The sequence below is a fragment of the Apis laboriosa genome, unplaced genomic scaffold (assembly GCF_014066325.1).
Source record: "Apis laboriosa isolate Shangri-la unplaced genomic scaffold, ASM1406632v1 scaffold68_cov148, whole genome shotgun sequence".
Taxonomy (NCBI): Eukaryota; Metazoa; Arthropoda; class Insecta; order Hymenoptera; family Apidae; genus Apis; species Apis laboriosa.
The window spans coordinates 1,467,221-1,483,466 of NW_025224135.1; the positions used below are offsets into that span (position 1 = coordinate 1,467,221).

The 16,246-nt window shown below is 19.5% G+C and overlaps 4 protein-coding genes across 4 annotated transcripts; 3 read left to right on the top strand and 1 right to left on the bottom strand.

Moving 5' to 3' along the window:
* Positions 1-781: 781 nt before the first annotated feature.
* Positions 782-3,704, top strand: LOC122718869 (putative leucine-rich repeat-containing protein DDB_G0290503). The gene is made up of 12 exons (XM_043944245.1): positions 782-1,066; positions 1,128-1,280; positions 1,374-1,656; positions 1,735-1,787; positions 1,863-1,943; positions 2,021-2,293; positions 2,367-2,471; positions 2,563-2,631; positions 2,693-2,842; positions 2,911-3,105; positions 3,194-3,619; positions 3,690-3,704. Exons 1-12 carry the CDS (start codon positions 857-859, stop codon positions 3,702-3,704), a joined length of 2,013 nt encoding a protein of 670 aa, XP_043800180.1. The 5' UTR covers positions 782-856.
* A 756-nt stretch (positions 3,705-4,460) lies between these two features.
* LOC122718852 (autophagy-related protein 23-like) lies at positions 4,461-6,152 on the top strand. Its single transcript, XM_043944228.1, has 3 exons — positions 4,461-4,486; positions 4,774-5,245; positions 5,361-6,152. The coding sequence occupies exons 2-3, from the start codon at positions 4,872-4,874 to the stop codon at positions 6,058-6,060; spliced, it is 1,074 nt and encodes a 357-aa protein (XP_043800163.1). The 5' UTR covers positions 4,461-4,486; positions 4,774-4,871; the 3' UTR covers positions 6,061-6,152.
* A 1,937-nt stretch (positions 6,153-8,089) lies between these two features.
* On the bottom strand, positions 8,090-13,125 carry LOC122718729 (uncharacterized protein MAL8P1.12). Its single transcript, XM_043944022.1, has 10 exons — positions 12,812-13,125; positions 12,512-12,743; positions 10,637-12,407; positions 9,941-10,204; positions 9,726-9,876; positions 9,380-9,553; positions 9,037-9,304; positions 8,768-8,920; positions 8,550-8,692; positions 8,090-8,469 (listed from the first exon to the last, which is right to left on the bottom strand). Exons 1-10 carry the CDS (start codon positions 13,018-13,020, stop codon positions 8,235-8,237), a joined length of 3,600 nt encoding a protein of 1,199 aa, XP_043799957.1. The 5' UTR covers positions 13,021-13,125; the 3' UTR covers positions 8,090-8,234.
* A 635-nt stretch (positions 13,126-13,760) lies between these two features.
* Positions 13,761-15,590, top strand: LOC122718830 (dephospho-CoA kinase). The gene is made up of 3 exons (XM_043944185.1): positions 13,761-14,087; positions 14,255-14,546; positions 14,659-15,590. The coding sequence occupies exons 1-3, from the start codon at positions 13,976-13,978 to the stop codon at positions 14,960-14,962; spliced, it is 708 nt and encodes a 235-aa protein (XP_043800120.1). The 5' UTR covers positions 13,761-13,975; the 3' UTR covers positions 14,963-15,590.
* Positions 15,591-16,246: the final 656 nt, after the last annotated feature.

The following is a 16,246-nucleotide window of genomic DNA, read 5'->3' on the forward strand; positions in this document are numbered from 1 at the left end:
TTTCACTATATATAATATAACACAATTATATAAATTGATTTATATATATAAAAAATTATATATGAAAATATATAATATATATAAATATTTTAGTTATTAAATTAAAGAAGTTTATTTTTGCAATATTTTTTTCATGTAAAATTTTACTTGATTTAATTTTTTATTAAATGGTTTGATTTTATATTACTACAAACATAAATAACAAAAAAATATGTGAAATGTATTTTGTAGAAATTTCATTTATGAAAACAAGAACTTTTTTGTAAGAGAAAACAAATATATACAAGTAATATTTTGTCAATTATGCAGTAAATAATGTAATGATATACATGTATGTGTTTATTGTATTGTGTATATATATATATATATATATATATATATATATATGTTCTGACAATCTATATATAATATTTTATACTTAAATATACATATCAGTATAAATTACTTGTTATCTTCATTTCATTATTCTCTATATTTTAAGTAATTTACTACAAAATTCATACCACATTCATATTATATTCATATTATATATTATAGATTTTATAGATTATATTATTTTAGTAGAAATGAAAAATTATGATAAATGTAATACAATTCTTTCTAATGATTATTTATAAAATAAAATATTTATTATGAATTTTATGCATGAATTTTATATTGATCACCATTTATATTATTTTAGGTTTTGTTTTTTAATAGTTACTATAGTATGTAAATAAAAACAATCAAATATATAATGCAATTTATTTTATAAATTGTATTTTTAAAAGAAGAATTTTATATAGATTTCATCAATTATGTTAACAGTAGTAATTAATATATAAACTGATATTGAATAAAGAAAAAGAAAGTAAATATGTCTTACGTAGAACATGGACCTCGAATTTTTTTAACTAGTAAACATAACTCTGGAACACCTTTGATATATGGTGATTATGTTTTACCGAAAAAACGTTTAGAAGGTCGATTAAAATTACATGATTCTTGTTCGGATATTAGAGCTTGGAGTCCGAATTCTTTAGAAAATTCACGTTATTTTCGTGAACTCAATGAACATGATTCATCAGTATGTACTTAAGTAAATAATAAAATTTAAAATAAAAATTTCCAGCTATCTTTTTTTGTAGATAGGAAAAATAATACCATTTAATGTAGTCATTGATAATATTATTCAACTCAATTCAGAAACTCAAAATAAACTTCAAGCAGTTAAAAGAGAACTTAACAAATATAAGAGTCTTAGACTTACTCCTGAACAAGAAGAAGAATTAAGAAATTTAGTAAACATATTTTATATTATACTATTATATAATACAAATATACTATATATAATACAAAATTATGCAATAATCTCTTATTACTTTATTTTTTAGGATTATATTTCAAAAGTAAAAACTTCGTCACAAAAAAACAATTATACAACAGGATTATTAAAGGATGCATTTTTTAATATGAGTAAATCAGGTCCTGTGATTCATTCAAATTCATATTTATCAATTCATATACCTTGTGAGAGAAATTTACAAAATAAACAAAATGCATCAACTATAACAAATCATAATCAATTATATTCTTTAACAGCATTTGATTCATCTTTGAAAAATTATAATTTAATATCATCATGTAGATCTATTTTGAAATCATTTCCTATTTCAGGTAAAACAATATAAATAAAAGTATTTATAAAATTTTTAATTTTCTTCATTTTAATTTAAAATATGTTGAATGTTGCAGAATACAGTGAAAAGACATCATCCTGGATAGAATATGTTGATGTAGCTTTACAAGTAGTTATAATATATCAATCAAATTTTTCATATTATTATTAATATCATTTTAATAAATTTAATATCTATTTATAGGTAGAAAAAGAAACACGTGATGTAGAAGTACAAATCAGTGATCAAGTTGATAAATATTTAAATAAAACTATAACAGTATCTGTATGGATCTAATTGCCAATTTAATTGTACTCTTTATTATTTTAGTAATATATTTATATAAATATTATATTATTTAGACAATGTCACAAACATCATTCACATCTAAATCTAGTGACGAGGATAACAGTGTAGTAGATCTAGACAAAAGTAGTACACAAACAAATAATCATGAGGAACAAAGTTTTGAATGTGATGCATCTTGTAGTGATAGCTCACAAGATATTGAAAGTCCAACAGAATCTGATACTGAAATAGGGACAGAATCTGATTTTGATCGGCATAATAGTATTCACAAAGGAATTATCATTCAAAAAGATTCTGAAATCATTGTCTTAAAAAATGAACTCTGTGTATGATATATAAGTTTATAATTATAATGTAAGTCTATAATTATATAATAATTTATATTTTTATTTTCTTCAGGTAAGAGATGCTGAATTAGAAGAATTACGTGATATGAATAAACATTTGGAGATTTTATTAAAAGAAAAGGAAAGTTTTATACACACTCAACAAGAGAATCTTAAAGCAAGTTACAAAATATAATCTTACATATTAATTTTAAAGTATGTTGTATAAAAATATTTAAGTCAATTAATATTTAATAATTATTATACAGATATTACATGAAAAATTGTTCAAATTAGATCATGAGCGTAATTATGAAATAGAAGATTTGAAGCAAAAAGTAATATAATTTTTATTAATATTATTATTTTATTTTATAAATATTACCTTTTTTTTTCTAGCTCCATGGTTATAAATGCTTAATGGAACAACTCAAACAAGATTTAAATGAGAAATGTGAAAGTTGTTATTTATATTCTCAGGAAATTGAAAAGCTTCAATTATGTATTAAAGAAACAATAACATTACGATTAGAAAAAGAGTCACTTTTAGTTAGTTATTATTTATATTTAAAATTAAAATTTAAAAAAAAATATTATTTATTCTTTCTATATCATAGAAAAAAGTACAAGACATGGAAGAATTAGCAAAAAATTATAATGAATCTTTAGAACAATTAAAAAATGTATTAAAAGAAAGAGACGAACTTAAGAAACAAAATTATGAGCAGCATTGTCTATTAACAGATCAAGAAGAAAAATTAAATCAATTGTTAAAAGTGATTAAAGAACTATCTATTAAATATAATGAACAAGTATATTTTTTTTATTATATGTATTAAATTTTATTAATTTATAATTATTATATTTTATGTTTTTGTGTTTTTTAATTCTAATTATTAGATGGAAACAAACAATACATTGGAGATTTTAAAAACTGAAATTCAAAATAAGGATATTAAGATTTCTCAATATCAAGAGCAATTAGTTTCTATGAAGCAAGATATTAGTGATTTTTTCAATAATATAAAATACATTTTAAACAATTTAGAAGAGCTTAATGATGTTTGTGAAGAAGTTTGTAGTTGTACAAAATGTAACTTGGATATCGGTGAAGAAGCAAATAATATATTATACAATATAAACATTATTATGACAAGATTTCAAAGTTACAAAATAGAAAGAGAGAATTATTTACAACAAATAGGAGATTTAGAACACTATATAAGAAATAATAAACAGCAAAATTATTCTAATCAAAATTTAAAAAATATAATTTGTGAAGAATTTTTTGATGAATCTAAAGAGGATTCAAAAAATATAAGTAATGTTTTTTAAAATATATATATAAATTATATATTGTGTTGAAAATCAGTATTATCAAACTCATATATTTTAGTTAAGGACAACATAGTTTTATTTGATGTAAGGCAAAATGAAAATAATTCAAGTGAATTAGAATTAGACACTATTTCACCTAATAATTCATTTAATAATACAAATTTATTAAATGAAACAATAAATAATTTCGATTTTCATGAATTCCAAAAGGTAATATTTTTCATTTGTTTAATATTTTTCATGAAAAAAATAATATATCTTTTAATAGGAATATCATAATTATATGATTAAATTGAGTAGAAATGATAATATAGATAAGATAGAAAAAGAAATCATTAAATATTTTACGCATTTTATTATAAAATTGCGATCTCTTACACAAAAATTACAAATATATGTAGAAATTGAACGCCCTGTAATGATTAAACAAACTTACTATTTTTATGAAATACTTAAAGATACACAATCAGCTATTAATATATCTCAAGGTAATTTAAGTTGCTGGTTTGTATTTTTTATAAAATTATTATTAATATACATTAATAATAATTAATTATTAATATACATTAATATATCAATTTTTTTTAGATATAATCTCAAAGAAGCAAGTAATTTCTGATTTGTATAATCAACATAAAGAAGAACAAATAAAATATAATTCTTACATTAAAGAGCTTCCTAGTGATTTATTACAGATACAAAATAAGATAAATGAATTTATTGAAGAAATTTTATATCAGTTATTAAATGAAATTTTATATACGGAAAAAAAACATTTATGTGATGAAAAAATTAATCGAGCAATTGAAACATATTTGAAATCGTGTATTAATAAAATAAGTACAATTCTTCAAGGTAATTATATTAATTATAATTATATTGCATTATAATTTATATAAATATAAATAAATAAAATATATAAATATATAATATAAATAAGTAAAAATATATATATATTAATTGCATTAATTATATAATATATAATAAATATAAATATGTAATATAAATAAGTAAAATATATATATATTAAATATATCATATTTTTATTTATTTACATAGAAACATTTAAAAATGATAAATTTAATTATAAATAAATATCAAATATATTTATAATAATTAATGTCAAAAAGTAATTTATTAAGGTGCTGGAGATCAACATATACAAATAATTGAAAGAATAGGAGAACAACAAAAAGAATTAAAAAGGAAAGATGTAGAAATAGCTCAATTAAAAAAGGAAATGGCTCAACAACAAAGAGGAGAAGGTGATTGTTTAAAAGAAGAAAAGTTTGAAAATAATATTAAAGAGCAATTATCAAAAATGACCATAGATCTTAATAAAAAAGATGATCTTATATTGAAATTAGAAGGGCAACTTGAAGTATTTAAAAATGAGTTGTCCATATATGATAAAGATTGTAATACATTAAAAAAAGAGAACAAAAATCTAGAAAATATAAAAAATAGATTATCAAAAGAATGTCAACAAAGCAAGAAACAATTAGTAATGAAAAACAAACAAATTAAAAATTTATCACAGAAAGTTCATGAATTCCTTGAAACTAAAAATTTAAATACTGTTTTGGAAAATAAAATTAAAGAAATAGAAAAAAGGTAATACTTATTTTGTTTTATAAAAATATTTAATTATTTTTTTCATTAGTTAAATTTTTATTTATAATTTTTAATTTTATTTAATTCTTAATTTTAATTCTTAACATATTTGTAGATTGATTGATTCACAATTTGAAAATAATGAATTAAAAAAAAATAATATTCAAACTAATATGATTATTTCTACAAAGGATAAAACTATAATTAGTTTAAAAAGTAATATTGATAAAATTGATAATATTTTATCACAAAAAGTTGCTGAATATGAAAATGCAATGGAAGGAAAACATTGTGAAATTTTGAAGTTGGAAAATGAAAATAAGTTATTAAATGAAAAAGTAAAAGATATGGAACATAAACTTATGGAAATGAATTTAACAATTATATCCTTAACTGAACAAAATGATAAAATTAATATTATATATACAATGCAAGAAAATCTAACGAAATTGGATAAAAATGAAAAGAAATTAAAAATTGAACTCAATAACTTAAGAAATCAACTTATAAATGATCAAAATAATAATAAAAAACTTGATATTAGTTTAGATGCATTTCTACGTGAAAATGAAATTTTGAAAAAAGATGTAGAATATTGGAAAAATGAAATTTCTGAATTATCGACTAGACTACGCAATGAAATGATAGAAGAAAATTTAAAAAATAAATTATATGTTCTTTCTAATAAAATTTATGAAAGATTATTAAATCTTAAAAAGCTACCTAACTTAGAAGAATCATCAAATATTAAAAATTTGCAAGATAAATACATAGTAAAATATATTCTTATGTGTCTTTTATTTATTATTAATTAATTATATATTTATTTTATTTTTAGATTCATCAAGATCGAGAAATAGAATTAACTATAGATAATACAAATGAAGATTTTAAACAAAAATATAATGATCAAAAACGAGAAATAAAAGAAAATGAAATAGAAGAAATTGATATACAATTATTGAATAATGTAAATACAAAAGACGAATTGTTAAAAAATAATTATATAACATTTGAACGATTTGATTCTTTACAAGATAATAATATAAATACAAAATATAAAGAAAAAAATATTACAAATGAACATAATGTAAATCAAAATAAAATAGAGAATAAAGATTTTGAAATAAAACATCCTAAAGAAGTCATAAAACATTTAGTGCAAGAAAATGATGATCTTCGTACTATTCTTAAAGTAATTTTTATTTAATATTAATATAACAATAAAATATATTATTTTAATTACTAAATTATATTTAACTATTAATTATATATTTTACATATTATATATATTCTATAATATTTTTATAATTTTTGCAGTCTCAGATGGAAGAATATCAAGATAAATTAATATTAATGAAGAAAAATTATGATAGTAGTTTAAATGCACTTTGTGAAAGACATAAAGCAAATATTGAAATTTTACAAAAACAATTTGATGATGATATAAAAAATGAAAAAGTGTTTGATTCAGAAAATTGGTTATTAGTATGTAATCGCATTTTTATATAATAATAACATTTAATTAATAATTAAACATTTTTAGTCATTGAATATGAAAGAATTAATGGAATTGCATGAACGAATAAATATAATTATTAACAATAGTACTAATATAATACACATGGAAAATGTAAATCAATGTTTATCTGATAACGGTGTTCAAGAGCAATTTTATACAAAATTAAATGAACCAGAAAAGAAATTTCAAATTTTACCAATGAATGAAGAAGGTATTAAAAATAATATAATTCTATCTTAAATTTATACAAGATACTAACATAATTATTTAATTTTAAAGAATCAATGTATAATAAAATGATGTCATCAATTGTAAAGGAGAAAACTTCACATTTTCAAAATCAATGGCAATTTAAATCTTTCAATGATACTCAAAAGTATCCAACTTTACAAACACAAGATTATAAATTCAATTTAGAACACAATTTTGGGTAACTTATTAAAAAAAATATTAAATTTGCATAAAATATTATTAAATTATATTATTACAGATACTTTAATGGTGAAGAAAAATCTCTAGAATTAGAAAATAAATATGAGAAAGAAAAACAAATGGAAAAAGATAGCACTGTACATTTAATTTTATAAATTTTTATTTTATAATTATTAATAATGATTATTAATAATAATGATTATTATATAATCATTTTATAATTTATAATTTTATAATTATATTTATTTTATTCTAATATATATTTTTATTTTTATAGTTTGATAAACAAAGATGGAGTTTTATTAATCAATGTAGTGCTTACCATAAATTGAGCAATATACATGAATATATTAAAACAACAGATTAATATTATTAAAATTTTCAAGATAAATTTTGTTATATTTTAAAAAATGTTTTCTTTTGACAATAAAATTTTTTGAAATAAAATTTGTCAAAAATACAATATATTTTTATAAGATATTTATTCTGAATCTTAATGTTATAACAATTTTGATACTGTAATTTTGTTCTCATATAAATTATATTATTATAGTTTTAAAAGATTTAATATCAAATGAGAATGCTTGTAATAAATTTTAATAAAAAATACAAAATTAATTATAACGTATTTGTCATTTATAGTAAGATTGGGTTTATTTACAACAAATGATTTTAAAAACATAGAATCTTTTTGTAACAAATGTATTTTTTAAATTAAATTAAATTATATCTAAAGAAGATCTTAAAACTTGTTAAAAATTTGAAGAAAACTTAACAAACCTGTAAAAATAAAAAAAATATATTTAAAATATCATCATATATATATATGATCTTATATATATATATATATAAATTTACATATTTCTTTTTAATTTCTGTAATTTTTTTCATCTTAATATTATGAAATATTTATTTTAGTTTTATCATTATACTTAATATAACAAGCTATTTTGAATTTGTAGCATAAATATTAAAAAATTGTATTGTTATTTACTGTTTATATACAACTGTGTATTTTTCTTTTTTATACATGTGTTACCCAGATTTTGGATTAATGCGTAATAAATTAACAATTTTATCACAGTTTGTTACAAACTCAAAGGCACTATTATATGTCAAAATTTCATTTTTCAATTCTTTCAACTTTGTTATGCCATTTTTATGAGTTTTTAAATTTCTTTTTCTATACCTAACTGCTGTAATCATTTTATCTAAAGTATAATGCAACCATAAAATATTTGTATAAGGTTCAAATGTTTGCCAATTATTCCTGAAATAATTTTTAAATAATTATATAATAATTATATTATTTCAATATGAAAAACATGAAAATTATATTTAAATACTTACTTAACTTTATCTCTCATCAATCGATATATTTCAAATTGATATTCACCCTGAGCTGAAAAAAGTGTAGGATCTGATGCAAGATCATTAAATACACTACATCCTTGATATTTTATTCTTGATAAAGTGAAATCTATAATAGACACCTAAACACAGAAATTTAATATCTTTATTTATATAATTAGAAAAAAATGGAATAAAAAAGAAATATTTTTGTTTACCTTTACACCTTTACTAATCAATTCGATGTTTTTTTGTCCAATTTTAAAATGTACATAAGTTTCATTTGTCGGAGATATTAATATATTTCCCCAATGCAAGTCTCTATGTTCAAATTCAACAGCTTTTTCTGCAACAGCTAATGCTAATGCAGCCTATTAAAAATTGTTACTTATTAAAACGGAAATAATTATATTTTAAAAAATATTAATATTAATAATATAGATTAATATTAATATAAAACTTTTATAATATAATATTAAGAAATAACCTGTAGAAATAAAATATGCGCTTCCTCTGCAGTATTAAATACAAATGCTTCTAGATCTTGACCACCATGTCCAAGTTCAAGAACAATGTATAACTGATCATCATTAAACATTGATGGACAATCATTATCCGAATGTTTTTCTTCGTCATAGATATTCCACAATTCTATAAGTCTTTCTGGATATTTCCCTTTTATACATTTAATATTTTTTACTTCTACAAATCCATCAGTATTGTATCTTGCATTGAATCTCAAATTATGTAATTCCCTAAAATTTATCAATATATTAATGTTATAATTAATATTTGTTAACATTTATCATAAATAACAAAGTTATAATTACATTGCAATTACAATTTCTGATAATATTTCATGAAATTTTTTTTGTGGTTCTCCATTAACATAATCATTACCTTCTATAGGAATAATTTTTATAACAGATTTTTTATTTTCTTGTTCATAAAGAAAAACTTCTCCATATACACCTTCTCCAATTTTTCGACAGTATTCTAAGTATCTAAATATATAAATAAATTATTATATGATTGTACGTATATTAATTTAACACTTTCATTATATGTACGCGCGCGCGCGCGCGCACGCACGCACTCACACACACACACACACACACACACACACACACACACACACACCACCACCACACATACACCATATATATACATACTTACAAATCTGAAAAGTATGTTGAAAATGATATATAATCCTTTTGTGAACATCTTTGTAAAATAACTTCTCTAGCTGTTAAAACTACATGTTCTTTAATAATTTGACCATCAATGTCATCATGTTGAAAGTTGCATGTAGAAGATTTTCGAGGATCTATACATAAATATATATAAATAATATACAATATAAAATAAAATTATTATTTGATATTACTTACTATTATTTAATAATGTAAATCTCTGACTTTTAACAGGAACAATGCCATAAACTTCAAGAAATGGTGCATCTTCAATAGATTTTACTGTTTTATGAATTGGAATAACACGAACTGATATCCTTCTTGAAACACGTCCAAAATTGGTAGAATCACAAGTCCTACTTTTTTTATTAACCAATTCATGTTCAGATTTATTAATTACTTCATTAGTTATTTGTAATTCTTTATCACTATCATTTTTTTTTATACAACTTTGTATAATTCCTATGTGTAAAAAATCCAATTAATTACAATATTATAATCTAAATAAATATTTGTTCACTTTAAAGACCTACCCATTTACAACATATTTACAAAGTAATATATATTTTATTTTTTTTTTAATAAAAATGCATATTTGGAATAAAAATTTATTTTAAAATAACATTCTTAAAAAATAAAATATATATGTAAGAAATGTAAAATATGAAATAAACCATGTATACTATATCATAAAAAAGCATAAAATATTAATGTTTCAGGTTAATAAAATATTTTGTTTTGTAAAATATAAAAACGATATTCAAATGTTTATGTGATTATATATATACATTGTGTATTAATCTTTATATATGAAAATAAATTTAATATAAAGTATAATTTTTAATTAAATAAAATAAATTAAGCATTTTTAATTATATTAAAATTTATAATTACCTTGTGTTTGCATATTCAAAATATCCTGAACACTATCTCTCCATCTTTTACCTTTTCCAATAGATAATTTTTCCAAATTAAATTCAGTTTGTATATTATTTAAAATTGATAAAGATCTTGCCCAAGATTTGCCTGGTTTTAAATATATAGGTTTTTTTATTTCTATACATTTATTATTATTAGATTCCTCTATTATATTTTCTAAAGTTGATGATCTTTTTTGTGATATTTGTCTATTCTTAATTTCTTTTCTTGAATTCATAGATTTTTCTTTCACTTTAGTACTATTATTACAATCTTCTGTTATAGCAATTAATTCAAGATCCCATTTAGAATATTTTTTTCTTCTTGTAATTCTAAAGGGATCTTGCAATTGTTTCAAAACTACATGACATGATGATGTATTGTTTCCATCTATAGAAGAATATTTTTTATTTGATATATTGTTTTCATTTGATAAAGTTTGTTCAATTAGTATACTATTATTTTTATTTTCAATTTCGTTAGTTTTTAATTTAAATTCTACATCATCAGATGATGAATCTAAAGTTATTGGGATTGAAGTTGTAGGTAATTCTTCCCATATTTTATCATTGAAAATTATTTCTTTATCAATATTTAAAACTGATTTTTCATTTAATTTTACAAAATTAGAATGTATTTCATTATTTACTTTTATATTTTTCTCATTTATTACTAAATTATTAGATCTTTTTATTACATTATTTTCTTCAGGAAAATTATGTAATATATTTTGAATACTTTCATTACTATCAAATAAAGAACATGAGTTATTTTCATCAATAGAAAATTTTAAGTAATATTTATCCATTTTTATATTTGAAATTTTATATTCTTGTGTTAATTTATTTAACTCGTCTTGTTTAGTTTGATTTTTTGAAATATTTTGTTCTGAATCTATTTTTATTAAGGATTCTCTTTTTTGCTTAGAATGTTCATTAGTAGTATAGTTAAATATAGTCAATAAATTAATATTTTTTTTATCTACATTTTCTAATTGATTTAAATTGCATTCACTGAAATTAGATAATAATTTAGATTTATCTTCAAATATACATTTTTCTTTTATATTTTTGTATATATCATTAGTTATTGATTTGGACTCTAATGAAACTTCATTATTTTCATTAATTAAAGTATTATTTGCAAGCATTATAGAATCTTCATTTTTTTTTAAATGTTCAATAGAAATTGGTGATAAAGGAATCAAATGAACAGATGGCCTAATAGGTTTACCATTAGGTGTACTACTGAATATACCTTTATATTTTTTCTCAATATTGAATGATTTTATATATGAATCTACTTTTAATTGTTCTTTTTTAGAGCAACATGTCACATTTTCACTATTAGATTTAAAATTATTAATATTAGTATTAATAATCGAATATTGATCTAATAATTTATTATTTTTCTTCACTAAATTATTCTCTATTACATTCTTATTTTTTAATTTATTATTCCATTGTGTTACAATAGATCTATCCAAATTAACAAAACATGGTTTTATTTCTATATTAATAGAAGATTTTATTCTTGACATATTACTATCATCCTTTCTCTTCTTTTTTACAAAATATTTTTTATTAGAAGTTTTTCTTTTACTTTGATTGCATTTTTTACTTTCAGGAATTTTACTTTCATTAAAATTAAAACTTAAACAATCATCATTTAAACATTTAGATAACATTTTTTTATTATTTCTTGTTTTACGCAATTCATATTTTTTTTGAGATTCATCTTTACATACCTATTAAATTATTTCAATATTTTTAGTTTATATAATAATGATACATACGATAATAAATAATAATAAATTCAATATTATTTTATAAGTAATAAATAAATACTTACTTTAAATTTTCCAGTATTTTGTGATATAGATATTTTTTTTTTTATTATTGTTTTCTTTACAATTCGCATTTTTGGCTTTTTATGCATTACTTTCTGATTAGAAATTAATTTTGTATCAAAATTGCACATCTCAAATAATGAAGACTTATGATTACTTATTTCAGATTTACTATCTGTGCTAGTTACTAATATCGTATCATTATATGTTTTAGGTGCTGATGGTGGAAGTTTTCTATATAAAGGTATTTTATTAATATATTCTATTAAATATTTTAATAAAATAATTATAAAATTTTTTACCTCGTATTTTTAAGAAGTCTATCAAATGTAGTTTCAAAAGGATCATCATACATAGAATCATTACTTTCTTCGTTTAAATTTTTATTTAGTAAAGCATTATTTTTATTATTAGCATCATCTAAATTATTTATTTTTGGTGTTGAAATTACTATTTCTCTGAATTTTTTTCTTTCATAAGTACGAATAGGTTTATTAAACCGACAATTCATTTTAATCTTTTCTTTATAATCTTACAACTTCTTAATATAAATCCTTCTTCTTTAATTCGTTAAATAAAAATAAAAATTTTATATGTCAATAGTATAGAAAATATATTAAAATATTATATTATTTATAATGTAATGTTACATATTTTTAAAATTTAATTTTTTAAAGTTAAATTAAATAAAACAATACAATGAAATCCAATCATCTAATTCAGATTTTTTTGTTATAATACAAAATATTCTTTCAAAATTAAAAATGGCGTAGTAATGTTATAGCTTGATTATAGCTCTTTATATTGTTTAACAAATCGATGTACATAAAACTATGATTAAAATATAAAGAAATTAGGGACGATTCACAAATCTAGAGTCGAAATATTGACATATTTTACACAATAACACACTATCTTAGATACTAAAAAAACATAATGAAAATAAATCCGGCAACAATGTTCGGATTCTGAACTTTCATTTCAGTATTCTGTTTGGTTAATGATAATGTTACTAGTTTCAAGTTTCTATGAATTACGAATTTTAATATAGACTTAAAATTTTCAATAATTTATTTAAAAAAAAAAGTTATTTAAAAGTATAACAATTCATACAAATGATCAAATTAATAATTTTGAAAAATTATTTTTATAAATTAATTGTTTCAATTTAAATTGAAACAATATATTCTAATTAAACATATAATCAATTATATATATCTTTATGTTCTGTTCGTTTTATGCATCTTTAATTAGTTCATGTGCCTTTCAATAAAATATATATATTTTATATATATATGTGTTAATACTAAAATTATACAAAAGAAAAAACTTTCAATTTTAATGAAAATTGTTGTAATATAATTTATATTAAATAAGATCAAATTTTGCAATGCAATACTAATAACGATGTTCATTTAACTATTAAAAAATAAATATCAAAGTATAAAAATAAATATTAAGGAAAAATGTTTTTAGTAGGTTTGACAGGTGGAATAGCTACTGGAAAAAGTAGTGTTGCTGCTGTTTTTCAAGAATTCGGTATACCTGTCATTGATGCTGATCAAATTGCACGAAAAGGTTAGAAGTAAAATAAAATTTTTATTATTTAAGAATATTTATAATATATTTTATTATAAGATTAATATTTTATTATAAGATTATTTTAATATATTTATGATATTTTATTACAAGATTATTTTAATACATTTATTATTTATTTAAAAATTTATATATTTTATATTTAGTTGTAGAACCTGGAAAACCAGCTTGGCATAAAATACGTAAAGAATTTGGTTTGGAAATATTTTTAGATACAGATGAACTTGATAGAGCAAAACTTGGAGATTTAATATTTAACGATATAGAAAAAAGAAAAAAATTAAATGCTATAACACATCCATATATATATAAGAAAATATATTGGCAAGCATTTAAATATTTTTTACAAGGTCATCAATTTATACTTATGGAATTGCCATTACTTTTTGAAACAGGACATATGTTAAATTACTTACATAAAATAATTGTTGTAACTTGGTAAAGAAAATGGCCTTCATTTATATAAAGATATAAATATAATTAATAAATAAAAATTATTATATAAAAAAAATTATTAATATAAAAAAACTATATATATGTTTAATTTTAGTGAAGAAGATTTACAATTACAACGACTTATGGAAAGAACAGGATTCACAGAAGCTAAAGCAAAATTAAGAATTGCTGCACAAATGTCATTAGAAAAGAAAGCAGAAATGGCAAATTTTGTTATTGAAAATTCTGGTAGTGAATATGATACTAGACAACAATCTATTAGAATCATTAATGTTTTAAAAGCTTCCAAATATCATTGGAAATTACGATTCTTAGTTGGATTTTGTTGTACCATTTTATTAGCAGGTGTATATTGGTTAAAAAATCGAACTTTACGATCTTTGTTAACAATAGCATAAAAAATATTACTTATAAATATTTGTGAATACAAATATCAAATTATGGTTGAATATTACATTTATCAAATTTAAAAATTAAAAAATTAATCTGCTTGTAAATATTGATAAAATAGTTAATCAAAGTATGTAATCATTACACATTCTAAACATATTTTTAAAAAATAAGGTATAATAATTATTGTTATTATTATGTATATTATATATTATAAACAAATTCTGAATCAATGATGATTTGCATTTTATATAGTTAAAATATTTTAATTTTGAGTGATGATATATTGAGACATGATATTTAAATTATGTTAATATTTTTGTAATATTTCGAGTTTTGCTTAAACAAAACGGCTGATAAAGATAAAGATAATAGAATTTATATTCTCCTAATATAAAATCGAAATTTCTAACAATACAAATTTTTATTCTGAATTTACGATTTAAAATTAGAAAAATATAATTAAAAAAAAACTGAACGCGAAATTTTTATCTACTTTTTGAAATAATTTAAATTTCACTATGGCCTGTTTTGCAAGATTTGTTGTTCTAAAGATATTTTGTAAAATCAAAAATATAATATCTATATTTATTATTTTATATATTAAAACATATTGTATTTTTGAAAGAAAAATGATGAAAATGTATTCATTGTATATATAATAATCCCGTATCTTATCTATTATACACCAAAAATGAATATAAAGAAAAATAAATAATAAAAGTAAAAAAAGATAATTATAAAAATTAAGGAATCAGCTGAAATGAAAGATTTCTAAAATATCGCAATTGAAACAGATATAAATAAGATCTATGAAATAGAATAAGAATTTATCATCAGCACCATCTCTTGAATACTTTAAAAAAAATTTTTGGTATTCAAAATGCTGACAGTAAATTTTTATCTTATATTTATTTTCCTATTTGATTTCTTTATCTATATTTGTTCTACATAAATTATTTTATTTTTTTGCTCAAGAGTAGTATATATATATATTCTCGTATATATATTTGTTTACTATTAATAGCAATTAAAAGATCGATGAATTTATTTAATATATATATATTTATGAAATTAAAATTAAAAATTAAAAATTAAAATTATTTTTAAAATCTGTTAATTGTATCAATTTTTATGATTGAATTGAATATAATTTCAATTCTCATCGCCACAAATGAGAAATTTTTTTATTTTCTTTTGTGACGAAATTACAGACTAGATATTTAGATAAAAATATTTTTATTTATATATAAAAATATTATTTATTTATATTTATAAATAAAGTATTTTTA

What these genes read in the sequence shown, in the direction of transcription:
- LOC122718869 (XM_043944245.1), top strand. Translation starts at nt 857, where the DNA reads ATGTCTTACGTAGAACATGGACCTCGAATTTTTTTAACTAGTAAACAT. An exon ending in ATAAAACTATAACAGTATCT is followed by an intron (nt 1,944 to 2,020) that starts GTATGGATCTAA and finishes TATATTATTTAG; the next exon opens with ACAATGTCACAAACATCATT. An exon ending in TAGAAGATTTGAAGCAAAAA is followed by an intron (nt 2,632 to 2,692) that starts GTAATATAATTT and finishes TTTTTTTTCTAG; the next exon opens with CTCCATGGTTATAAATGCTT.
- LOC122718852 (XM_043944228.1), top strand. Translation starts at nt 4,872, where the DNA reads ATGGCTCAACAACAAAGAGGAGAAGGTGATTGTTTAAAAGAAGAAAAG. An exon ending in ATTAAAGAAATAGAAAAAAG is followed by an intron (nt 5,246 to 5,360) that starts GTAATACTTATT and finishes ACATATTTGTAG; the next exon opens with ATTGATTGATTCACAATTTG.
- LOC122718729 (XM_043944022.1), bottom strand. Translation starts at nt 13,020, where the DNA reads ATGAATTGTCGGTTTAATAAACCTATTCGTACTTATGAAAGAAAAAAA. An exon ending in AAAATACTGGAAAATTTAAA is followed by an intron (nt 12,408 to 12,511) that starts GTAAGTATTTAT and finishes ATAATTTAATAG; the next exon opens with GTATGTAAAGATGAATCTCA. An exon ending in CGCATATTTTATTTCTACAG is followed by an intron (nt 8,921 to 9,036) that starts GTTATTTCTTAA and finishes AATTTTTAATAG; the next exon opens with GCTGCATTAGCATTAGCTGT.
- LOC122718830 (XM_043944185.1), top strand. Translation starts at nt 13,976, where the DNA reads ATGTTTTTAGTAGGTTTGACAGGTGGAATAGCTACTGGAAAAAGTAGT. An exon ending in TGATCAAATTGCACGAAAAG is followed by an intron (nt 14,088 to 14,254) that starts GTTAGAAGTAAA and finishes TTTTATATTTAG; the next exon opens with TTGTAGAACCTGGAAAACCA. An exon ending in AAAATAATTGTTGTAACTTG is followed by an intron (nt 14,547 to 14,658) that starts GTAAAGAAAATG and finishes GTTTAATTTTAG; the next exon opens with TGAAGAAGATTTACAATTAC.